Source organism: Patiria miniata, unplaced genomic scaffold (assembly GCF_015706575.1).
Source record: "Patiria miniata isolate m_02_andy unplaced genomic scaffold, ASM1570657v1 HiC_scaffold_2, whole genome shotgun sequence".
NCBI classification, from domain to species: domain Eukaryota; kingdom Metazoa; phylum Echinodermata; class Asteroidea; order Valvatida; family Asterinidae; genus Patiria; species Patiria miniata.
Genome location: NW_024037058.1, coordinates 17,238,133 through 17,264,554, shown reverse-complemented (window position 1 = coordinate 17,264,554; position 26,422 = coordinate 17,238,133). Strand labels below are relative to the sequence as shown.

General features: G+C 42.4%; 2 protein-coding genes across 3 annotated transcripts; both read right to left on the bottom strand.

Moving 5' to 3' along the window:
• Window positions 1-1,494: 1,494 nt before the first annotated feature.
• Window positions 1,495-17,689, bottom strand: LOC119726709 (histone deacetylase 11-like). Of its 2 annotated transcripts, XM_038198514.1 has the most exons (11): window positions 17,561-17,689; window positions 15,955-16,208; window positions 14,847-14,947; window positions 12,472-12,498; window positions 7,992-8,108; window positions 6,830-6,949; window positions 5,920-6,079; window positions 5,161-5,230; window positions 4,700-4,808; window positions 3,617-3,806; window positions 1,495-2,844 (listed from the first exon to the last, which is right to left on the bottom strand). In XM_038198514.1, exons 1-11 carry the CDS (start codon window positions 17,629-17,631, stop codon window positions 2,741-2,743), a joined length of 1,323 nt encoding a protein of 440 aa, XP_038054442.1. In that variant the 5' UTR covers window positions 17,632-17,689; the 3' UTR covers window positions 1,495-2,740. The 2 variants fall into 2 exon arrangements, with proteins under 2 accessions (XP_038054442.1, XP_038054443.1); XM_038198515.1 differs by lacking the exon at window positions 12,472-12,498 and having other exon boundaries at window positions 1,496-2,844.
• Window positions 17,690-18,155: 466 nt separating this feature from the next.
• LOC119726413 lies at window positions 18,156-20,393 on the bottom strand. The gene is made up of 2 exons (XM_038198068.1): window positions 19,533-20,393; window positions 18,156-18,815 (listed from the first exon to the last, which is right to left on the bottom strand). The coding sequence occupies exons 1-2, from the start codon at window positions 20,391-20,393 to the stop codon at window positions 18,156-18,158; spliced, it is 1,521 nt and encodes a 506-aa protein (XP_038053996.1).
• Window positions 20,394-26,422: the final 6,029 nt, after the last annotated feature.

The following is a 26,422-nucleotide window of genomic DNA, read 5'->3' as shown; positions in this document are numbered from 1 at the left end:
AATGACAGCTGCCAGGAAGGATAATTTCAGAAGGAGTTTAGTGTCATTACTATCTTTAATCCAAGTGAGCGTTTAAACAATAATTTCATCAGTTACTTTGGATAGCTGCAATTGATATACATGTACTCTACCTTTAACACCTGTACACTGTATACAATGTATACAATGTATACATTGATGAATCAGTAAAACCACAGAGTGCTCAGGCAGTTTTGGGTTTTACATGGAGTAACAGGCAGGATGGTTTGAGGCAATACAGGGACGAAAGGGTTCCACAAATCCATGTACATGTATAAACATTCCCTTACATGTGACTATAATATTTCATACACCTATCCACATCCACTATCAGTTAGTCAACATTATCAACATGTTTAGTTTAAAGGGAAGATACAACATTTGCAAACATCAAACACGAAATGATCAAATTATCACGAAATAAGTTAATGGATTGTTGGGGAATGACTGTTTAAAGCATCCTGTAAAATCGTAGCTCCTGGTGTGCTGACATTTTCAAGAAAATGTTTATTTTGCCAACGCTGGTCAGCCGACCAGTGTTGGAGAAAACTGGCTTTTTTTTCAAAAACCGCTCTGAATTTTTCATAACAGTTGTTCCGCATCTCCTTTGCACTTGATTACACACTTGTGAAGGGGTACAAGCCTGCCAGACTGATTCTCTGACCTTACAATTCCCCAAAGTCTATACATTTCTCTGTTTCATCTTAAGTGGGGTCAGGGAACCAGAATACAAGAACATCATTGGTTTTCCAGCATGTACCAGCCCAAAACATGAAACCAGTCATTTTAACAATATTTGCTATAACACAGTAATTCCCCAAATCCATTTACATGTAATTGCAGCAAAAGCAAATGCTGTACATTCCCTTTAAATACAAGGAAGCCTTGCCTCACCCGCTATGCGGGGAGGCGGCTTTTTTCTTTCATTATATATTCAAGTACCTGCAACTATTGTTATTTCAACCACACCCTCCTTTAAAAAAATCTTAAAACAATATGAAATATTTGAGTTGACATGTTACAGGCAGAGAAGCGGCGTGCATAGGAAAATTTGTAAATTAGGAGAAGATCATCATTATATTACATAATTACACACTGAATTTGATTTTAAGACAGAGACCATGATTATTGCAAAGCGAACCAGCAAAATGCTCACCCAATGTAAATTATAAAGCAAGGCGTATATATGTGTTCAAAAATTGAGTAATATCCTGTATTAATTATAATCCATAAATAGCTTGGACAGTTCCTATTGGTCAAGAGCCTGTCACATGGGTAGTTTTTATACGGTTGATAAAACACCAACTAGTTTTAAACACTTTATTCCTGTACCGCTGCGTTCCACGCCACATCACGCAATACACGCCGCGCGTGCGCCAATTTCCATATAAGGAGATTTTTTAGAACTATGTGCACGAGGCACATACCATAGAAATAGCAAGAGGGGTGTTTCACAACACCGTAAATTGTTGAACAAAATCGTTGGAAATTTGTGATTTTTTTTTACTTGTTTTGACTTTTTGACCGCAAGGTATTTATGAATTGGAATAAATATGTGATTAATCAGCTGGTTTTAAACGAGTACATTAAAAACCGGCTGGGGGCCTGGCCGGGGATAATGGCCCGAGCCAAATATCGGCAACCAGGCCCCTAGCAGGTTTGAAACGTACTTGTTTAACCAGTTCACGTTGGAGGACGTGATAGCACACACTGGCTGTTTTTATACACAGACACGGCTGATAGGTTAAGATTGCCTCCACTCACCTCCGGTTGACTTCTAAACACGCTAATCCCTGGTGTCTTTTGTACACGCACAAAATGTCCGTGAAGTCTGTGGAGGCGGACCATGTGTGGATCTTGAATTGGCCATTGTGCATGGCCTATTGTTCTATAGTTAACGCTCCAGTGCACACCCGGAGTATTGAAACATATGAGGTTTCAGCAAGAAATATCGTACAAATACTGTTGAAATGACTCTTGCGATTCAGTATTTGTGGCATTTGGCTGTATATCAGATGTTGGTTGGAAAATTTTGCCTGTTGCGAAAATCGAATTTTTCAGCAAAAATAATCCCGGCGCGAAGTGGTTAAACCCAGCCAAGCACATATTTTATTCCCTTATTTACAAACAGGAAGTGGGATATTTATGTCAATTATTTCTCACATTTATAACACCAGATAGGCAAATAAGTGTGCATAAATATCCCACATCCTGCAACCCACAGCAAAAGACTTCTACAACTCCATGCAGTAAAAGATTCTGATTTTCACCTGTGTTGACTTGCAAGAAACACAGTAGCTATTTTTACAGAAACGGTAGCACATGTTTCATCATGTAGTCACAGAATTGCAAAAGTTTTCGAATCAAAACAATTTTTAAATCCCCTCAGGAATTGAATAAAAATTCAGCAGCTAGATCAGATCAACAAGTGCTTTCGTCTGCCGAAGGAGCGGGGTTTAAATCTCGCCGAAACCATTTTATTTTATAGTTTCCCAAAAAATATTTTTTCTTACTTTTATTGTTCTACATCAAATCCCACTTTTTATTAAAGATGATTTAACTTTTCTTTCCGATCAATGGCTCGGAAGAACTGCTTTTTTAAAGGGTAGTTTTAAAAGTCTGAGAACCGATCGGTTACCAACTGACGCATGCGCGCGAAAGTTGACTTCCGCAAAAATAGCAACAGCAGATTAGAAAAATATCTGTTGTCTATCTAATGGTATTATTTCTTGAAACCGAAAATTGAACTCCAGGATCTCCTGCTTGTTGGGTTTGCGTTGGCTGCTCCGGTATCAACAGAGGACTCTTGACTTGGAGATTGTTTGGCTATCAAAAGCAAGACAACAAGAATTTCAAAATGTCTTCAAATATTCACACGCAAAAACAAGTCACATTTTAGCATAGTATACACTGACTTCAAGAGGTATAAATGACAGTAGTAAATTGTACAATATTCTTAGCAAAGGTGAAAACCAGTTATATTGTACTGCAGGAGCTGCAATTGGTCCAAAGGATTATAAAATAATTACCCATACCTCCCCAAAGCATTTTTGCCAGGAGCTTTCTTCAAATCCTCATCAACCTAATCTCATTTTTTGAACGTGTATTTCAACTTTCGGGGGTTCCAAATCAAGCTGCTGGTCTGTACATTCTTAAATTGTCAAAATGTATACATTGTACCCTTTTGGGCAGAATTGAAAAAATAAACCAAGGGAGGGTAAGGCTGAAATAATTGTAATTATTATAATAATAAAATAATGAGGCCCTCATGCAATGTATATCTCTTCATACTAATGTCTCAGAGTGCTTCACGTTTTCAAGTCTGTTTAAAATCAGTGCAATCCGGTCTCTACCCACAAAGGTACCAATTTATACTCCTGGGTGAAGAGAAATAACTGTAGTAAAGAGTCTTTCCCAAGGACACAAACATCATGTTCCCTGGCAAGAGTTGCAATCCATGTACCTCTTACCTGCATCTTATTTATTAATATCTTCAGACGATGGGCAGAGCACACTGTCCGAAACGTTGACTTTTCGCCGTTTCTTTTCAGATTCGCACAAACTCACAAAAGCGATTTCTTGTCAAGCTTCTTATTACCTTTGTTCTTGAGGTACTCCTCAGCTTCTTGGCATTGTATAAGCCTCTGTTTTTTTAGATTCAGGATGGAGTCTGCAATGATGCGAGCATTGTTCTTCTGGTATCCTCCGGATGTGACCATCAGGATTGGAATGGGTTTCGTTCTGTTCTTTGCTATCTCGAAGACCATCTGGTCTCTCTGCACAATGCCCTGAGGAAAGAACCAACACAAATCCACACAAATCTCAAATTTTGCCTGTGTGGAAAATTAGGAAACATTGTGAGCTCTAAATATACAGGAAACATGTTTACAATTTGCTGAAATAATCTTGACGTCACTCAGAGGTCAACTCAGTGCAACTATGGTTATTGGTTCGCTCACACAGCAACATCCCAAAGAACACTGTGGCTTTGATATTACTGGATTCTCCTCTTTGAAGCAAAAAAAATAAGCACAACGGTGAAAGTAATTGGTGTTGTGACAATCTGCTGGAAAAAGAGCATAGGTGACAATCGGTGGGGGAAGTGGGGAGGGGGGAATGTCATATCGCTTGTCCCTCCCCCCTTCTACTTTTTTCGTACCTGAATAAATATTGTAGCCAACATAATGATTTCATAGCTCAGAATACCTGAATCAAAGACTCCAAACTTGACAATCCAAACATTTTTTGGGGCCCTCAAGCAGGCCCCAACCCCCCACCGTTAGGGCTTTGCGCTTTGCTATCACATCAGTGCTGATCAAGGTATCCCCCCCCCCCCACTATTGAGAAGCAATCGACGCCCTTGAAAGGTAGTGAACCATTTTCAGTTGCTAATTTTAATAAAAATATTCAAGAAAAGTAGGATTGTATAATTGATGTCTGAGACTGTGCGAGTTAAACATACATGAAATTTGTCGTAATGGAATGCGCTTGGGGAGGAGGTGAGGTCACACTTTCTCAGCGTATAAGAGTGTATTGTGTAAAAGTGATCAGGGCTTCAAGAGACTGAGCCCCCTTACAAATAAAAAAAAAATGAATCGCTGACTACTTTGGGTTGAGGTGAAGGAAGAAATTTGAAAGAGGGTAAATGGAACACAGATAGCTTTGTAAGTAGCAAGTTTACCTCTGGTGTGATTGACAGCGCTCCAAGAGGGTCTCCCTCGAGTATGTCCGTGCCGGCATTGTAGACAATTAGATCTGGTCGGAATTCCTCTAAAGCTTGTTTTAAATGTCTGAAACAGAAAGAGATGGGTAGAATCAGATTGCGAGAACAGGGCACAAAACAGGGGTCCTCTACCCTCTACCTACTTCTGGGTGGAGAAAGCCAATTGTAGTCATGTGTCTTGCCCAAGTGCTCAAACACCATGTTCCTGGCAGGGTTCGAACCCAAGCACCATCGTACATGAGTCAAACACCCTAATCACTGGACCATGGCGTTCTATGGTTTATTATGTCACACAGTGCAACTGCAATCTCATTCTTAGTGTTCCTCTTACATTTATATGCGAAGATGCAACAAAAACATAAGCAGCAGTGATTGTCAACAGATCAATGGTACCATTAACTCAGAGTCTGAATAGCTACCTTTCAACAGCTCTCAGGAATGGTCCATCTTCCGTGTTAAAATCCAGCTCCACTTTCCGACTGATTCCTCCTAAAAATAAAAGAAGAACATATTGCATTGACTAGCCAACTGCAAGGGAATGAAATTTCAATTTTGCAAGTTTTCTATTTTCAGCGATTTGTTGTTGTTTCAGCACATGACAGTAGGCCAATGAGCAAACTTTTCACGCAAGTGTTTGTTTTAAATGTGACCTTAAACTTTCTAAACTGAACACTGTCTTCCTGAAATGACATCACAGCAAACAGCGCATCCTCAGTTGTCCAGAAAAGCATGGACAATGTTGAAAGGAGTGTACTTTTCAATAAAGTTAAACCAAGAAGTGATGTCAAATAGTTTTCATACATTTAAGAGGAGTAGAAAGCTACACAAAAAATACTCGTGTCATGATCCCTTTCAGTTGGTGAAATACAAAAGCCATTAACTTCAAGCAAACTTGTATCCTTGATGCTGATTGGTTGATCCATGGCAACAACAGTGTGATATTATACTGTATCGCACGGTCCATATCGCATCCGCAAGCGTGCTAGTTCATCTTCACGGTGCGTCAAGTTTGCTTGAAGATAAATTTGTTAGCACACTTGCGCTGGTGGAACACAGAATAATGTAGTGCGTCTGTGTCCAACATACCACGAGGACAAGACACAGACGCACTACATTATTCCGTGTTCCACTCGCGCTTGCGGGATAGCTTATAATATTAAACATCCGTTGATACTCACGTTTGGCGTACCCGTCGTGAGGGTAGATACTTCGGTTGAACATATCCAGGATAAAGACGGTTTCCCGCATATCCATGAAGTCTCTCTCATGGCCGTTACCCTGGTGAGCGTCCAGGTCCACGATCATGACCTTCTCCACCATACGAAGGTCCAAGAGAAACTGGAAATATAAAAACAGCGTAGATGTTTACCCTATTTTTGTCTCTTTGAAATATTGCAGAACCAGAAACTGTTAAAGCTGCAGTAATTTTAGGTTTTAAAAGTCTCTAAGCCATGCCAATTTTCAAATAAAATAGAAACCAATTGATCGTCAAATTTTTTGGTTTTGCTAAACCTTTATTTTAATGTCTACGGTCGCTCAATAGCAAATTGATTGCTGATTTCCTCTTTAAGTCTCACAGGAAGACAACACAGCATACGAAAACCCATTTAGAATGTGATGTCATTTGTTGTACTAGTTTTGTAATTCATTCCACTCCACTGATCTCGGTATGCTGTTACTATAGAGACGGTGTCCAATATTGTCTTTATACTGACAATATTTTAGGGGTTACTCAAGGTGCAGGGAGTCTGGGGCCAATTTCACGATGCTGCTAAGCACAAAAATTTGCTTAGCACGAAAAAGTCTGGCTTATAAAAGCAGATTTCCAGCCAAAACTCCAGGCGATGTATATTGCTCGTGATTAGTATTCAGCTGTTGTTTGCTATAGCATGAAAATCACGTGGAGTTTTGGCTGGTAAACTGCTTTTATAAGTCAGGCTTTTTTTGTTGCTAAACAAAAATTTTGAAATTGGGCCCTTATATAAGACTTAGGACCAACAAATCCCCAATGCCAGCATTAATGAAGCCATTGACTTCTTACGTCCCCCTGCCCCGAAAAAAACGAGGAAAACTTTGTTCTGATTGTACCTTTATGGCAAGAGTGATGTCTGCAAAGGCACAGAAGCCACCCCCTCTCTCACTTGAACAATGATGGAAGCCACCGCCGATGTTGATAGCCCAGCCGCGCTCCATGGCTAACTTGCCTGCCTGTAAGAAAATGAAGAAATTGGTCATCTCAGTATACAACATGTAATACTGTACAAGATTCAACTTTTCACATGCCTTTTTAGATATTAGGTGTAAAATATCGGGAAGAAAACACTTTTCGGGCATGCAACTGGGAAGTTACAAAAAAAGAGGAAATTCAAATCTTTCCAAGACTTTGTACAGTGTTTTTCTATTTCACTGACGCACGTGGGAAGTAAAAAGAGGAAATCAGCTGATCTGAGGAAAAATGGCATGCCTGGCTTTTAAACTGTCTGCAGTTTTTCAGATCAATTCACCCATTTACATGACAAATTTGGAAGCAATGAGCTCAATGGGGGGGGGGGGGGGGGGGGGAGAGTGTGGCCTAGTGGTTAGGGTTCCTGATTTACATGTACAATCAGAGGGTCAGGGGTTCAAATCCAGCTGCTGTTCATATTTGTGTCCATGGGCAAGCCGCTTCACCCCAACTTGCCTCTCTCCACCCAGGAGTATAAATGGGTACCGGCATTAGCTTGGCAGTAACCTGCTATGGACTGGCATCCCATCCAGGGGAACAGAAATATTCTCAGTCATTTCATGCCAAGGTTTCAACCAGATGAGCCATAAAAGCTTGGGACAGACTGTACTTTTTGTATTAGCTAAAAGCTCTTAGTTTAGCTGGTAAGGGAAAATATGTGACACTTTGTAAATTTCCTAGGGAGTTCATTTTGGGCACCTAAATTTTTTGAAACCATTTCGAGGCCCGAAACTCGGGAACTGAAAATCCATGATCGATTCTTTCTGATTCCCATTTTCTACACATATTTGGAAAGCTTATTCAATGTCCTTTCCCATGAGCCCAAAATCCCAGTTTTCAAAACTTGGTCCAAGTGACTGGTTTTGCGCTAGAGGGTCACAGAGAAAGAAACTGAATAAATTTGGGTTCAAAACTTCTGTTTGCGTTGTCAAAAGACAGACTGTTTCCATTTAACTTTACACAGACTTGTAATGACATGCTATTTCCCTAAAGTTCACCAGTAATATGTTGAAGACGTCTGCTCACCAGTATTGTTCCTCCTGTCTGCGTTCTGAGCGGTTTGAGTACTCTCCTCTGGACGATCGGGTTTGGCAGGAGGGCTACAGGAGGCACCTCAGTGATGCTAGCGACCGTCACACTCCACTGAAACAAAGACAGAAATCAATTTCAAACAAGTTCAATTTTTGAAAAACATCGACATTATGTTTTTTCGTCAATGAGCAAGACATTTAGTTTTCCTTTGGTTGTTTCTAATGTGTTTGGTTAATGTGAGTGGAAAAGATTGGTGAAATCTAGAAATATGTATTAATATTAGAGCTCATTTCTTCTTTAGTCATTTTCTTGAGTTTGACAGACTTTTCTGGAAATACCTGAATCCCTTGATTGAATGGAAATCAAGTATTAGCCATGTTGTGTATTAAAAGACTTTTTTTGTTAATGTTATATTTGTTTTTTTTTTCTTGCTTTCAGCATGTTAGCTTCAACCAAATATTTGTAAACTAATTTAGAGAAAGTCATTTTGAAAGTGCCGCAGGTCGCTTGACTTTACAGTAGAGCCTTTCTATGGACTTTTCTGGAAATACAGAGTGAAATCTTGATAAGTCAAACTCTGAGAACTCAAAACAACTTTTCAAACAAAGAATCCATTCCCTTCAGTAGTATAACAATGATACATGTATACAACCTTGCTTAACTCAAAACTCTGCTTAAGTCAAATTTTAAACCTGTTAATTGAGGTTTGACTTGTCAAGATTTCACTGTATCTTAAAAATCACTTGATTGAATGAAGAATTGAGAATTTGCCACTATTTGCCATCGTTATTTTGGGGTTCCCCCCCCCCCCCCCACTTTCAGCATGTTAGCTTCAACCAAATACATGTACATGTAAACTAATTTTGAGAAAGTCATTTTGAAAGTGCCCCAGGCTGTTTGACTGTACAGATTTCAGTAGAGCCTTCCTATATAAATTTAACCAATAGTTAAAAACAAAGTCAACTTCAAACAGCGGGAGCAGAAAACAACTTTCAAATTGTGATTAACGCAAAACATGTAGACCACAGAAGGTTGGTTTACTCGAGCATGTATACAAGAGTTCAGGACATGGCATCGGTTCTAGACACCCCCCCCCCCCCCTCCAAACAAAAACAGGGAATAGCAGTGGGGGAAATGAATCTGGAATTTTTGAGAACCGGGGCAACTTTTCGACAGGATAAAACTGCTAAGAAACTTTTGCTAGTTTGCCAGTATAAACGGATATACTGCTTAACACAGAAAATCAACACTACCAAAATGCCACTGTCGCCAAACGTCCCTCTCCAATTATTTCACAAATTGTAGGGCATAATCTTGGAAATAAGTAATCCTGATTAATGTAAACAACAACAATATGTTAATTAAACATTCTTATTTATTTCGTGAGCAAAAACAACTTGATTTATATAAATAAATAAAAAAGAGTAGTGTCCAATTTCTAAACTATCAAATGGTTTATCTCTGCCTTACTTGTATTTTCCATTTAGTTTAATGCGAACTTGGGAACACCTCTCGAGCTATACAATGGTAATGCCCTCTGGAAACAACAACTTATGTGGAGATTGACAGGCGCGTCATGCGTACTGTGTGATGTGGCCCACAATGCAGATATGTACCAGTGAAGTGTGAATTTAGGACTGGATTGTGAACGTTCAACAAACAAAACGGTGCTGGCACCGGATTTCGTAGAAGTCCAAATTTCATGTGACACTGGAAAAGTGTTTAAGACCAGCCACTACTGCCAGCCATGTCTTTATCAACCGTTAAAAACCGGCCACCTGACCAGCTCTCGACCAATGGGAATGGGTAAACTGTCTTAGGTATTCATGAATACTGGCAGGTGCGGATCCTGGGAGGGGGGGAGGGGGTAAAAAAAACCAGCTCTGTCAAAAATTTGGCTTTTTCCCCCACAGAAATTCATAAAAAAATAATGATATTCCGATTCCGTTCCTGACTAGATTAAGTACATTGATATCAAAGTAACAAAGTCATGGCAATATACAAGTACACTGTATGTGTTGTCAATAAGCAGGCTGACAGGTAAAACAGGAAACGTTTGTGCAAAAATTGGAAGGCCAAGGGATCAGGTCAACTTAAAGGTAACAAACAACATATTCAAACATCAAAAACACAAAACTACCAACTTATTATGAAATACCTTACTTGACTGCAAGTGAATAATAGTCTCAAGCATCCTGTGAAATAATGGCACCTGGTGTGCTGCCATTTCCAAGAAAAGTGGATTTTGTATCAATTTGTAACGATGGTCGACCATCATTGGAAAAGAAACTTTTTCAAATACTTCCCCCCAATTTACCAAATGTATTTAGTCCAAATTTTATTTGCCATCGGTTGCACATTCATGAATGGGTGCAAGCCAGCTAGTCTGGTTCCCTGACCTGATCAATTCCCTGACGTCTATACCAGACTTCAAGAACAACTTTTTTTCTTGGTTTTTCTAGCATCTATGAACACAAAACTTCAGGTCAGTGTAACATAAGTTGCTTTAAAATACTAACCCCAAATCTATCCAGTTCTCTGAAAATTACAGCAAAAGCAAATGTTGAACATGTATATTACCTTTAATTACAATTTGAGGCAAAGTCTACATGTATGAAGTCGGGAAAACAAGAAGTCAGCAAGCCAAAATATGCAGGAAACAAAAGGATGATATGTTTACATAATAGTTTCAGCAGGAAAACAGAACAGATACCAGCAAAAGAATAACAGTTCCAAGAAAATGAAAGGTTTTGGGCTACTTTGGAAATTGGTGCAAATAAAAATAATTTATGACAACAATATGTACAGCACCATGCATTAAAGCGAAAGAACGTTTGACACTGAGATGTAAGTAAGATTGGAAACTTTGCATGGTGTTTTGAACTAGTGAAGGTTTGCAGTAATGTAAAAATCTCTGTGTGATGTGATTCCAAAAAGAACCGGTTGGTTGTAAAACTTGACGTTCCGATCAGTATGCTCTGATCGTCTTCAGGAGAATGCCGGACAAGCGGATGCCAGACTAGTGGATACCAGATTAGTGGATGCCAGACAAGTGGATGCCAGACAAGTGGATGCCAGACAAGTGGATCCCAGACTAGAAGACGCCAGACTATGGATGCCAGACTAGTGAATGCCGGACTAGTGGATGCCCGACTAGTGGATGCTACACTAGCAGATGCCAGACTAGTGGATGCCAGACTATGGATGCCAGACTAGTGAATGCCGGACTAGTGGATGCCAGACTAGTGGATGCTAGACTAGTGGATGCCAGACTAGTGGATGCCAGACTATGGATGCCGGACTAGTGAATGCCAGACTAGTGGATGCCGGACTAGTGGATGCCAGACTAGTGAATGCCAGACTAGTGGATGCTAGACTAGTGGATGCCAGACTAGTGGATGCCAGACTATGGATGCCGGACTAGTGAATGCCGGACTAGTGGATGCCGGACTAGTGGATGCCAGACTAGTGGATGCCAGACTAGTGGATGCCAGACTAGTACATGTCAGACTAGCAGATGCCAGACTAGTGGATGCTAGACTAGTGGATGCAAGGCTAGTGGATGCCAGACTAGTGGATGCCAGACTACAGGATGTCCCCTTGTGACATCCCGCGCCTTCACACAAAGTGGAGCCCCATCCACAAATCAAGCATTCTCCTGAAGACGATCAGAGCATACTGATCGGAATGTCCAACCAACCAACCGGTTCTTTTCAGAACCACACACCTTCCGAAAAGAGATTTCCACATGGTGTCACCGCAAACCTTCGCTAGCACTGAGAAGTCATTTTCCCTACAATGTTGTAATGCACTTTTTGACCAGTTCTTTCTGTGAAAAAAAAATCAAAAATGTTTTGAGATATTTTCATTGAAGATAGAACATTGACCAAAAAGGCTGCAAGGAAGGTTAAAAAATGCACAAATGTAAACAAAGACAGGTACACCAGTCAAAGCCACCAGTACACGAGATAACACACAGAAATAACAGCTGGCTCGGAAATACCTTTGCCAACTACAATTATTGTTTCATTACTTAGTTTTGGTTGTTTTCAAATTTCAGTTCCAGTGAAAGTTGATTATCCTGTGATATGAGTGAGCACGTCGTGCAAATGATTGTACTTTTGCTTCAGTAGCTAATAAGCAGCATGCAAGGAAGAATGCTGAATTTCATTATAAACGAGAGGCAAAAAAAATGATAAATTTATTTGTCTTGTGCCTACAAGAAATATGATCTGACTGTTGGTGACTAGCCTGCCTCAAAGGCAAGGAAGGGGAAGTGGAATGAATTTTTGACTGTCTGTGACTGATGAAACAAAAGGAGGGTTACTTAATGTAAAATTAGTATTCCTGGGCCAAAAGGGGAAAAAAAGAAGAAGAAAAATCGAAAGTAATACATTTAACCAATAAATAAATTACAGAGTACAAGAAGACACACTGAGCACAAAGTATTTAAGGGAGAAGATGGTACATGTACCTCAGGAATAGCTACAGCAATGTTTTCCTGTTGAAGCAAAAAAATACAATGGAATCAGCCAAAATGGAAAGGAAAACAAATATCACCAATGTGACTGTTTTGAGCAGTTGTTGTGCGCAGCTTACATGTGCAGTGAAGAATGACCAGCTTGGAAAAAGTGGCTAGGAAATTTTTTTTTTTTTAAATCGGTCTTTTTGTGGGGAGTGTGGACTAGTAGTTAGGGTTCGTGACTCATGATCAGAGGGTCAGGGGTTTGAATCCAGCTGCTGGTCACATATTGTGTCCTTGGGCAAGCCACTTTGCCTCCACTTGCCTCTCTCCACCCAGGAGTGTAAATGGTCACCGGCTTTAACCGCGAAGTACCCTGCCATGGACTAGCATCCCATCCAGGGGGAATAGAAATATTCTCAGACGTTTCATGCTACTGAAACCAGAGATAACCGCCGGCCTGATGGGCCATTGGCTTGTGACAAACTTCAATTTGCTTTCTGTTTGTTTTTCACTGCTGGTTAATGCATCCTCTATCGTTCATTTTTGTTTTTAACTGGGAGCTCTAGAAGCCAGCCTATTAAGGGAAACCCCAGTGCCAAAACAAAGCCTTTGAACATAGACTGCAGAAGCTTTTCATTGCATGTAAAAAATTAGTGCACATGCCAAACTTCCTCCACCAAAAAAATATTTTAAACAACAAAGAACAATCAGTTTAATTTTATTTTACCCTCTTTGAGTAGAAAAATGGTTTTATAAGAATAAACTTGGACTGCATATTTTCAAGGACGGATTACACAAGTAAAGTTATTTGTAGACAAGTCTAACCCATATGAACTCCACTGTGCACCTAAAAAAAAAACATTTGCTCTCATTCAAATTGTATATTTGATGCTTTCAGGAAAACATATTTTGATATTCAACAGAATCTAAAAATTGAGAATTTTGAGATGTTGGAATATAGTTGCATGTGGCACAAAAAAATAATGGGGAATTCTCAATACGACATGGGGTGCAAGTACAGGAGAGATTATGTTGCAATGAGAGAGATAGCAGTTGAAGGTGGAAATTGAAATGGAAACAAAAAATAATAAGATCATTTTTCTTTTTCCAAGGGTACATAATGATGAAAGAAAAAGGCCCAGAGACAACAGTGCTCTGAATTGAAACAATGAAAAACTACACCCAAAGCCAAAAAAAAAAAGTATCCGGTTTCTGGTATGCGCGCGCGTCGCCGTAGCCATGTGCGTCGGCAAAATGAAAAAGTTTTTTTTCAATGAAAGATGATGTCTCAAAACCGCCAAACTCACTGGTTTGACTGGAATCCTGCTGCTGCACAATTTTAACGTGTTTTTAGATGGGGTTATAATCGAGAATAAGCTTTATGTGGCCTCTCTGGACTCCCATATATTTGCACTAAGTTTAGTCGGGCACCAATTGCAGTCACCAGTCGACATTTGAAGCAAAAAAGTCAGGTAAAATTTTTTAAAAAGCCGCGTCGCCGCACCACTTTTTGGACAAGCTCCATACCAGAAACCGGAGACTTTTTATTTTGGCCCAATCCTCAATTCACCCAAAACTTCAATGAGCGCCTCTCCATAAAAATAATGAGTGTAAAGTGAGGCAATGTGTATAAAAAAAACCTCTGTACCCCCAAATAAATAGGGCAATACAGCTGTGTTTGAAACAAGCATTGCTGTTTATGTCTACAAAACAAAAACAAGCCATAGTCACAGAGATGCCAACGAAAAGTGAGGTGCCGCATGAAATGCCCTCCCAATGACTAGGTATAGTTTGCAGGATTCAATGACCACTGGGCCTTTACAAAAACACTCCAGAGCTGTAATGTTGAAAACATGGATGGGAACACTCTGATAAGTCGAATGGGCAGGCTATTCATATACCAAGAAGACCAGTAGCAAGTGAATGCAGTTACAATCAGAGACCAGGGAGCAAATTGGGGGATTTTCCATTTGTTTTGTTTTTTTAGCCCGTGTCACAAAAAAATGGAAGGCTTAATTTTTTTTAAACTTTGTTTTCCAATATCCGGTTTCCAAAATTGAAAACCGAATAGTGGAATTCAAACCAAAATATTAAAAATACGGATTTAAATCCCACCTTTACAACATACATGTATACCCAATTCAGAGCAAATGTGTCTTTTCACAAAGTTTGTGAAGAAGTTGCGCAACACTGATTATGATGCGATGAGTGACACACAAAAAAATGGATCAACCTGAACCCAGAGCAAGGCAGACAGATCAACCAACAGACAAATTAAAGGGAGACTGACAGACAGACAGCAAGTAACTCAGATGGAGACACGGGTAAGTCGGAGGGTGTATTTTTGAGAATTGAGAGAATGACTTTTTTAAAAATCTGCATACCCTTAAACTGTCCAGGTATTTCTTGGTGTGAACTACTAGTAGGTCTTCCGTCGTTGCCTCTTGAGGGCGCACTATCGTTTCGTCGCTCACCATGCCATCCGCTGTGAAAAAAAATCAAACCAAAAGAAATAAGCTTAACAAAAAATAACACTACTATTAAGAAAACACAACAGGAGATGGACCATGCATAACTGTGCTACTTTACTCTAGGCCGATTTTGCTAAGAACCATCCTCAATCCTCCAACTGCCACCATGTCAAAATTGGATGCAGCCTCAATCTTCCAACATCATCCGTTAGGCCTATATCTTGAATTTGTCGAGCTAGTGGACACAATTTTGCACTTCAGCTTCAATCCTTCAAACCCAAACCATAAACCGCCTGGTTGATTTTGGACGATTGAGGATTTTTGAGGATTGTTTCAACAAACACTTTTCATACAACCATGCAAACTATAGTATAAAAAGATCATGTTGCTAGTACATGCATCTTGAATATTAGGCAAAGTTCGGGCAAGGACCATTAGTCGACTAGTGGTTGATTTGTGACGTACCTTACGCCTGCGCACTGATAGCAACGTGCGAACGTCTCTAGTCAAACGCTGGTCAAAATGTCATCGCAAAACTTCTGGATCCTGGCTCTCTGCTAGCGTTATGAATGCGCGCAGCTATTGGTTACCAGCGAAGCAACCAACCCCAGTAGGCTGGTTCCAAATAGTCGACTAGCATAGTCAACCACCATCGACTAGACAGAGTTTGGGCAAACGTTAGTTAACCATTGGTCAACTATAGTCCTTGCGCGAACTTGGCCCTACATGAAATTATCCAAACCACCTTATTTGCTCCATGCACAAGTACCCCCTCAACGGTACAGAAGAGAGAGTTGTGTGAGACCACTGAGACACATTTCAACGTATTGCCGACGGCGCCTGACGCTCACGTGATGACACTATGACTTTGTGTACTTTCAGAATAAAGTTAGTCTCGCGTATATACACTTCGCGCCATATACGCATGTGCGCGCACGCGGTGCAACGGTGGTAAAGAAGCGCCCTCGCTTGTCTGTGCACGGAGCCCATAAGAGACTCCTGTGGGTAACATTTAAGTCACCTTTTAAGAAGTTGAAAACTTTGCCCCATTTTCCCGAATCAAAGGGGTGGAGTTTCTCAAGTCCTAAGAACCCGATGTTGTAGTCCGGCGAGTAGATGATCGGCCATTGTGTCTCCTTCACTTGGACAAAAAGCGTTGTCTTGTGTGGCTGACTCTGAGGGGTGGGCTGGTCCGTTGGTCTGCTGTCAGGGGGTCTCTGTTGGGAATGATCATCGCTCACATTGGCTGCATCTGTCGGCTTTCCGAGGGTTTCACTGTTAAAGGGAAATTTAACACAGAACTTTGAAGAGGAAAGATTTGCTTGTAATGTGCCTGTCCCAGCTTGGGCTAAAGTAGATCGTTCAAAGTTGGGCAGGACTACCCTGGGTTGGGTGCTGCTACTGACCTGTTCGTACATACATGTGCGAAAAAAGTTGCTGCACATGTTGGGCCTGCCCAACTTGATCGCCCAAGCTGGGACAGGCCCAGGTATTAAATGACCACCATTGTTTTAAGGATCACGAGTCGGAGTGGCTGAGTGGATTGCGTGCCTGACCTGTAACGTAAGTGACAGATTCCGGGTTCCAGCTGCCATGTTGTGCCCGTACGACATTTTCAAAGACAAATTATTTCATCCCCCAAAAAGTTTTGAATATTCTTCTTTTATTATTTGAAATTGACTCCTATGTTTAATTGCAGAGTATTTTCTTTTTCTGATTCGTGGCTCTGGAGGATTTTTTTTTAAAGGGAAGTATTCAATGTCAACCTTTTTGACTGCTGGTGCTGGAACCAGACTATCAACTGAATGGTTCTTGAACTTAAGTTCCCTTTTAAAAAAATTCCTCCCAAAGGACACCGATTTAATTACACAGAAGAAAAAGAAATAAACTTAAATAGAAAGAACAATTGAATTAAAAACATAAAATGAAGGACAACTATTAATAAAAGAAGAAAAAAGAAAGAAAACGATTCCCATATCTGGCCATCACTTGTCACTCTCTGCACAAACCTAGTAATAGTAGTATGAGACTGGTCTGAAAGTGTTTTCTTAGTAAAACCTTCAATGTTGTCCCTGCTAAATTTGACTTTTTAATAATAATTAATACCGGTGCTTATATAGCGCAGTTCCAAATTAATGATCAATGCGCAATAGGGCATATTATCATTTTCTAATAGCTGATAGGTCGCTAAAGGGAAAAATTAGTGATGTCCAGATATGGGAATCTTACTAAAAAAACGGTGAAAAAAGTGTAGCAGGGGCCCAGGGGGGTCGTTGAATGTGAATGAATATGAGCAAGCTAGGCCCACCCGTTTATTGAGAAATGAGAATGTCGCAAACTAGTTTGGTAGGTCTAATAATTTCCAAATGTATTTGTTCCCTTATAGGAACCGGGCCCTACTCTACTGACTAGGCCTACATGATCGCCTCTAGGCCAGTATTTCTTTATTATTTTATATAATTTTTTACGAATTAGATGCAATGTAGTTTTCCGATCTTAATAGGGGATTTAAGTTAACCCAAGAATGGAGCCTACAACCAAAAATCCAAAAATAACAAGTAGGCCCATTTACATAAGAGTCATTTTTGTGTTTCAAAATGCAATTTCGTAAAGAAATCTTATGTTACCTGCCACAGTAAGTCTTCCCCGTATCAACGTCGACGCCTCCTTCGTCCTGTTGTGATTCCCCGGACTCCATTTCTTTTTGCGGTAAATCAAAAGAGATCGGACACTCTGCTAAAAAAAGTGAACAGGAAGTACTTGCTTCAGCGGTAATGCTGGGGAAGGGCGCCCCTAGTGTTGAGTAGGTAAAAAAACAGATTTGCTCCTTGCACCCAACGCGATAACTTCGCTCGAACCCCCCGCCCTCCTGTTTGCAGGGCGGGACGGGTACGAGCGAACGCGATAACCAATTTAATATAGCTCTATCTCACAAAGTTGATTACTACTGGACATCGCCGCTAGTACAGCGCTAGCGCTAGGCATCATCGTCAGTCCAGTTTGACTTCACGCAGGATCCGCGTGCAAGCATGAAATCATGGTTTTGAGTCGCTGTTTTCCTAGGGCTGTCTTAAATTGGGATGATGATGTTTGATGAATAAGTTCATCAGGGAGCTTGTTCCAGTCTACAATCGTCTGTATAGGAAAAAATGTTTTGGTACGCTTGCGAATTGCGTGCGGCATTGCAAGGAAGCGTAGCACTGACTTTCTCAGCTCAACTTTCTACTGGGGTGATGATGTGAACGGCAATTCCTTTATGGATGTATCGCGATAAAGCATAGTGTGGCGGGACTGTTCCCGAACAGGAACAGGAACACCAAATGCCTCGTCGACCACCTCCTCCCGGCCGCACTGTTTGCATTGCCGCCTCGACAACCCATCAGCATTACCATGCTTCTTGCCGCTTCTGTGCTCAACCACTAAGTCGTACTGGGACAGGACTTCCATCCACCTCGCCAGCTGACCCTCGGGGTTCTTGAAATTAAGTACCCACCGCAATGCGGCATGGTCAGTTCTGACCGTCACCCTGCGGCCGTACAAGTATTTTTTGAAATATTTCAAGTACACAACCACGGCCAACAACTCTTTACGAGTGACACAGTAATTTCGCTCAGGTTTGCTGAGCTTCCGGCTCGCGTACGCAAGCACTTTTTCGTGACCACCCTGGACCTGCGACAACACCGCCCTGATACCTTCACCGCTGGCATCAGTGTCCAAGATAAAGTCGCCCTCGGGCATTGGGTATGACAGAACTGGGGCGGCCTGAAGCCTGCCCTTCAGCTCGTCAAATGCCTCCTGACAACTCTCAGTCCACACAAACTCTCTTGATTTCTCGGTCAAGGCATGAAGTGGACTTGCCACTTCTGCAAACCCCTTTATGAACTTCCGGTAGTACGATGCGAGGCCCAAAAAGCTTCTAACATCTCGTACGTACACACCTCGGGACCGGCCACTTTGCGACTGCCTCGGTCTTCTGAGGATCCGTGGCTACCCCTTCTGAGGACACAATGTGCCCGAGGTAAGTCACTGACCTCTGAAACAAATGACACTTGCTGGGCTTGAGTTTGAGCCCAGCGTCTCTAAGCCTTCCCAACACAACTCGGAGACGTTCTAGGGTCTCCGGCACCGATCGACCAAACACGATGATGTCATCCAAATAAATCAGTAGGATTTCCCATTGCAAGCCGGCCATAACCTTTTCCATGAGCCGCTCAAATGTTGCCGGGGCATTGCACAGCCCAAAAGGCATGCATTTCCACCGGTACAACCCGCTTCTCACAACAAATGTTGACTTTTGGCTGGCGTCCTCATCCAGAGCGACTTGCCAGTACCCCGACGCCAAGTCAAGTGTACAAAACTCAACGCATCGAATGTTTCATCAATGCGCGGCACAGGATAGGCATCCTTGATGGTCAAGGAATTCAACTTTCTATAATCAATACAGAAGCGTTTCGTACCATCCTTTTTGTCAACCAAAACAACATTTGCAGCCCATGGACTGTCGGAAGGTTCAATCACCCCCCTCTTTCCCAAATCACCGACTTGTCTCTGGATTTCCTCCTGATGGCAATACGGATGACGCCTCATCCGTTCTCTCACCGGTTTAGCATCACCAGTGCTTATGTGATGCTGGACCACGTCCGTGCGACCAATGTCGTGGTCACCCTTAGACAATACATCCTGAAAGTCAACTAAACATTTCCGGACATCCTCATGGTACGTAGCCTCTACCTTGGCTGTACCCCTCTCAAACAAATCTTGCAAGTGCTTGGGTAACTCCTCACCAGCATTTGCCACCACATCCAACTCACCATGAATTGAACCAACCTCTACCTGGGAGATCGTTCCCGCTGTCGTCCCCTCACGTGCAACTCTTTTCTCCCTTCCGGGATTGAAGACCCGCAACGGAATAACCTCTGCTTCAGTCTCAACCAGAGATCTGGCCAAAACCAAACCCTTCTTAGCTAGGTCACCGCCACCTTCCATTGGTTCCACCATGGCTGGCCCGACCAAGTCGGCACCCTTCCGAGCAATTATACCCGGGACCACGGCCTCATGACCTGACGGAATCACCGTAGTTCTAGAAACTACAACACGACCAACAAAGGGCTCACCGGCACCGTTTGTGCACCTGATTCGCTCACCATTGAGCCTCCAATCTCTTGACTGGAAGTCTATGTTTCCACCTGTTGGCACGAGAAAATCCATGCACAGGATGCCACTATACTTCATTTCGGTAAACACCGCCCTTACTTGGTGCGTGGTTCGACCAACTTGCACCTCCACCCAAGCTATGCCAAGCACGGGCAATCGACTACCGTCTACTTGCTTCACCTGGACCTCCTCCGTCTCTAAGATGGGTCTCTTCTCCTTTGGAATTTGATAGTACACCGTACTACTGATCAAGGTGTCGGTGGACCCCGTGTCAATCAAAAACCGACACTTGGTCCCTCTCACCATTCCATCAACAAATAAACCATAACGAGGGCCGCGACTTGGGTCGGGCAGAGTTATTACTCGTTGCCCATCCCCATACTTTGACATCTTCGCTCTACTACTACCCTCGCTGTCACTTTGTTGTCTTTTGGACCCTTTTGTCCACTCAGCCTTCCCGCGGGTCCTACGGGGGGCTGACTGCCGTTTCCCTGTTGTGGATGTCTCTGACACTCCCGGGCGAAATGCCCTATCTCACCACACCTGAAGCACTTCAGGGTACTGGGATTGTTCGTTTTGGGGGGCATGCCCTGAACCTGACCCTTAATCTGAGTCGACAACGACTTTACCAATTCAGCCACAGACTTCAATGCCTGGGCCTGTTCACCGATATTTTTCTCTAAAGTCTCAAACCTCTGCTCTGTTCCGGAGTCAACAGCTCTCGCCAGCTTGGCGGGCTTCCGGTCAAACAACCTTTGCTGTTCGACCTTATCAAAGTTCTCTGTCTCTAGGGCAGCCTGGACCGCTTCATCCAAAGTCTTTGGACGAGCCCGATGAATGCCCTCCCTGACTGAATGACAATCAACGGCGTCTATGAAGTGGTTCTTAGCCAACTTCTCCCGAGCATCCTCCTGCAACTCAGGGTATGCTCTTGCTGTTAACTCGTGAATCGCTTGCCCTAATTCCTGCAAGCCCTCCTTTGGCTTTTGGCGTCGATGTCTCAATTCGACAAGATAATTTTCACTCTGTCGAGCCGACCCAAACCTGCGCTCCAGCAGCTTAACAAGTGCACTGTACTTGTACTTGTGGCCTGAGTCACCCAACAACCGTAGAGCGTCTCCCTGCAAGCTTGCGGCTAACCACCTCGCAGCCTGCTCCTCGCTCCACATATTCACCTCATGACATGACTCAAAATGGCGGAAGTACTCCTTCCAGAGTACCTTCCCACTGTACCGATCAGGGGTTATGTTTGGCCTGCGATTTGGTCGCTCCAAACTACCCATCTGACCCACACCACCATGGACCCGTGCCTCTCTTTTCAGTGGCCACGGACCCACCGACTTGTCAACTTGAGCTGAACTGTCGTTCTTTGCCTCGACTGGTCGAGTCGCGAAACTCAACAGTTCACTATGAACCTGTTTAGGGGTACACAATTCCTTATCTTCAACGAACGGGTTGGTACTCGCCCTACCCCGTCTCACACCAACCTCAGGCGTGAACGACAACAGATCCCCATTAGGACCCTCCGTCTCCCTAGAAATAGGCGTCGACTGCGCTCGGGGGAACACCCCTGAGCTTTGTCCTTTCTGAGGTGTACTTTCAATAAAGCTCACCCCCCTCCCCACTTTAGGGGCCAACTCAGGCACCACACCTGCATCTGACTCTCTCCCCATCGCTCCAGAGACATACCCAGATGTCTCTTCGGGCAACCTAAACTCAACATCGGAATCAACACGACGGCGCACACGCCCACTCTCGGCTTGCGTACCCCCGTTTCCTCCATTTGGGGAATCACCCGACTGCAAGTCCATGGCAGCTAGCGCCAACTTCTTTTCAGTGAGGCCCTTTTCCCACTGCAGTATTTGGTTTTCCATCCGCAGTCGTTGCACCTCGACCTCAGCACTCGAGGTGCCAATTCGACCTTTCGAGCCTGGATCGCTCATCTCAACCCCGAAATCAACAACACGTGAAGACCAATTGAGCAATTCTATTAGTCAACAGAGAAGTCACCTTAATCAATTCCAATCCCACTTCTGACACCATTTGTGGCGGGACTGTTCCTGAACCAAGTTATTCCTCGGACCAGGGACTACACAAAGCAGTCTAAAGGCTAAGGATGCAGGCTCGTTTTGGGTGGAAATCTACCCGCGCCGCAGGAATTGATCCCTAAACCTTCCGTTAACTAGGCAATAACACAGTAACAAGGACAACTGGCAACTGAATGGTCGGTAATCTCAAGTAACACGATGATTTATTTCAGAGACAACAATTAAAATATTCAATGATTTGGGAGTAATTGTCTTGGGTAGCTTTATTACAACCTGTGGTTTTCGAATATGAGCCCTATTTGCAATACACAACTAATATCGCACTGCTCACTCCAATAATCACTGCACAAACCAATGCTGCATTACAAGAACGCTATAGCAATGCACAACAAATGCTGCAATACATGAACGTTATAGCAATGCACAGACCGATGCTGCAATATAGAGTCACTACAGCAACGCAACAACCAATGCTGCACTGCCTAAACAATATCGCATTGCATAGCTCAGTGCCACTGTGGAGATATGGTTTGTGCGCACGTAGCACTATGAAACCATGGGCCCAGCCCCAATCAACCACAATGCACCCACAAGTGTACGGCTAAACTGTCCAACAGTTCGCCCGCGCGTAGCTAGCATATAGCGCAAATCACCATATAGCAATACACGCCACAGCGAGAGCACACTCAACTCACGTTTGAACAGCTCGCTGCCACTTGCCAGAAACCCCGCGCGTACGTACGTAGCAATCTACCTACGCGCATACATAGCACATGCACTAAACCATTATGATGCACTAAACATATGGGGCTTTGTTAACCAATCGCGTGCGTACATACACGCACACCCTGACTGCTAAGCCACGCCCAGTCACGGGCGTACTATACTACAGTTCATTCATAAGATTAGAATACAATAACATGAACAAGGGCATAAAAACTACACTTTCCGTCACAATAGTGAGCCTACTGACTTTTCTGCGATGTTGGAGGGATGGTCATTGAAGATTTTGCTGCATGTCTGTGACACTGGATGTTCTTCGGCGGTCACCTGAATCTTGCTGCTCAGTTGCCCCTTAACTTTTTTCCAGTTTGTTGATGTGGTTTGATCGATGGGGATACCAAACTGTGGCTCTGTGGTCGAATCAAAGTTTTGTAGGCTGCTTCTCCTGTTCTCTAACTGTTTTTTGGGGGGCATCACATCTGGAGATGTTTACCGTCTCACAAATCCAAGTGTTCTAGCTCTGCTTGCTATTTGGTTAATGTGATATAAGACCATAACAAATCTTTTTCATTCAACTCCAGGTATTGATAGTTGCGTACTACAGAGAGGTTACCGGCATTCATCATCTGTAGATATTTTGAGAGAGATAACAAGGTTGGAGCGAAGTGCAAGGAATTATTGGGTGAAGATTAGCGCAGCCAAGAGCAAAGCTATGAAGATGGGGCCAGATGAAGAAATCGAAGTCTTAGTAGACAGAGAGAAGCTGGATTCCGTCACCCAGTTTGTAGTACCTTGGCTCAACAATCACGGAGGATGCAAGATCTGTAGCTGAAATCAAAATAAGGATTGAAACTGCCACCTCAGCCTTAGCTAAACTGAAACCGATCTGGCGTGACAAGAACATCGATGGCATCAAAAATGCAGTTACTGCGGGCCCAGATCATGAACATCTATCTTCTTGTATGGATGTGAGACCTGGACCAATGAACAGCAGAGATTGAGAAGAGAATCGACGCCTTTGAGATGAATTGTACGTGGAGACTGCTACAAGTTCATTACTCAAGCTACACCACTAACCAAGCTGTGCGTTAGCTAAGGGACAGTACATTACTGGCAAACAAGAGAGATTATTCACAATCGTCACAAAAAGAGAAAACTGCTGTGGTTTGGACACCGGTCTGATGGAAGGGGAGTCTCGCAAACACAATCCTGGAGGGTGGGACAGCCGCAAAAGAGGAAGACAGCAGAAAATGTGGGCAGACAACATCAAGGATTGGACTGCTGGGCACATCTTCTTAGAACTGCAGAAGACCGAAACAAATGGAGGAACTGTGTGACCGTGCCATCATAACGTCGCCCCTACCGCCGTAACGCCAAGGGACAGAAGGAAGGAAGGACGATATTAAGTTGTGCAAAGCTACTAAACTTTCTTTTTCTATAAATCATGCAGATTATGTAACATTTTAAAGCATTTTATTCTCTGATTAATAGCGCCATTCATGTGCTTCATGGAGAAATGCCAAAGGTGCCTCCGAAAAAAATATTAAAAATATGAGTGTGCAGTATTATGATGAGCTGACTGTATAACTGTATGTACCTGTATAAATTATGCAAGATTTAGAGATGGGGATGGTCCATATGGACAATTTCGTCCACTTTTCATTATGTGTATTATTATTGATGGCTTACTCTCAACAAGTTGTTTTTAGGTAAACCATGTTTTCAATTATTTGTTAAATAATTTATTAAATTAGACTGAAATTTAGACTCTCCCCGAGCACCCACACTACCACGTTCCACATTACACCCCAAGGTCTTCGCGTCACTCTTTTCCAAGCAACAGGATACCTAGACTGTGATTCCACTCTTGTACAGGGGAAAATGACCTCATAAGGGTAATTCCCCAGACTGACCATTTCGTCAGTCCATGGTCAGTCTACCTTTACTCAGAAATGATATCATATAAGCTATGTTTTCCCTATATGACATCATATCCTATTTTCACCCAAAGTTGCCCCTCTTAAACAGTATAAAATGTCCACATTTTCCACTTCAGTCATCTTCTGTCTCCTAATATTCTGTATTCTGGTACCCAGCGCAGCCTTACCCATAGCTGTTGCAGCCGTATGGTCTGACCTTATACTTCTATATTATACAAGACCCGGTAGAATTGAGTTCTTGAGAATAAAATAGTTTCTCCATATAGCTGAGCTCATACCAGTGTGTTTTCGTTTCTCCGTGTTCACCGTTCAACCCACTCATCAAAGCCACAGCTACCGTAACATAGCAATATCAGTATAATCCAAGGGCGGATCCAGAACACATTTTTTTGGGGGCCCAAAAAGTGGGTCTAAAAAATTACGGCGTGGGGTTTCGGGGCCCGCTTAAGATGCTCTGTGGTGCTCTGTGGTGCGATCTGAGGCTCTGTGGTGCGATCTGAGGCAATTTCTGACCACTTTAAGCAATTTATTTTGAGGAAAAGATGGTGGTGTACTCATTGCCTGCCTTTATTGCGATGTCACATTAAAAAAAAAATGGTTTCGTTTTTTTTTTTGGGGGGGGGGCATGGCCCCCTTTGGCCCCCCCCTGGATCCGCCCTTGGTATAATCAAACATTCACAATACTATTGCCAAACATTCCAAACGTTACATTATTAATGATTTTATTTGTTCTTCCTTAAGAATTTGAGTAGTTTTTTTTTATTATTGTACAGCTGAAGCGTTTTAAAAAATAATATGAATTATTATCCATTAAAAAATTTGACTGGGGAATCATATTATACAAGCATTAATTTCTATTCATGTTATGAGCAATGGGTTCTATACTTGGAAACTGATTGTATGCATAATAAAAAATAACATGCTGAGGTTTTTTTCTTTTCAAGGCAAAAAACTTGGCTGGTTTCAATATTTGAACAACTTCATGAAAGTTCTACAATCGCCGCATATCATTGGTTACATTGCCCGGCCCGCCCCCAGTAATAATTAAACTTGCATTCTCTGATATTGATGAAGCGGTAATGGTTTATTTTTAAAGTTGTAAAGCGCCTTGAGTGTCTCGTTTAGGCGGATTTTGGCGCTATATTAATGTTCTTTATTATTATTATTCCTAAATCTCCGCATGTTACGAGTTTTACTGTCACATCTACTTTTATCCCCCTTTTATTCAGATATTCATTCAAGTATTTATTCCTGTATTCGTCTCACCATTTCCTGATTTAGTTATATTTTTTATATAATGCTTGGGAGTCAGGCTGGCATAACGGAACTTTCCTCGCCTTCCACCGCTAGTGACCCGGGTTCGAGTCCCTGCCTGGTTCCGTGGGTTTTCCCCCAGAATATTCTTCTGGGCTTTTCCTCTCACCTCTAAAACTTCTCATTGTCTTCTCTCCACAGGTTTTTCAGGCTTGCGAGCTACAGTGCTTATGGCACTTTTGAGGAATCATTGGTTTCATTACTAGAAATGACTTATAATAATAATAATATTTTTAAAGTTTTTTTCGCCTTGACATCAGTGAAAATCCCGCTAGCATTTTACACCGGAGGACGTGAGATGCTGCGCAGC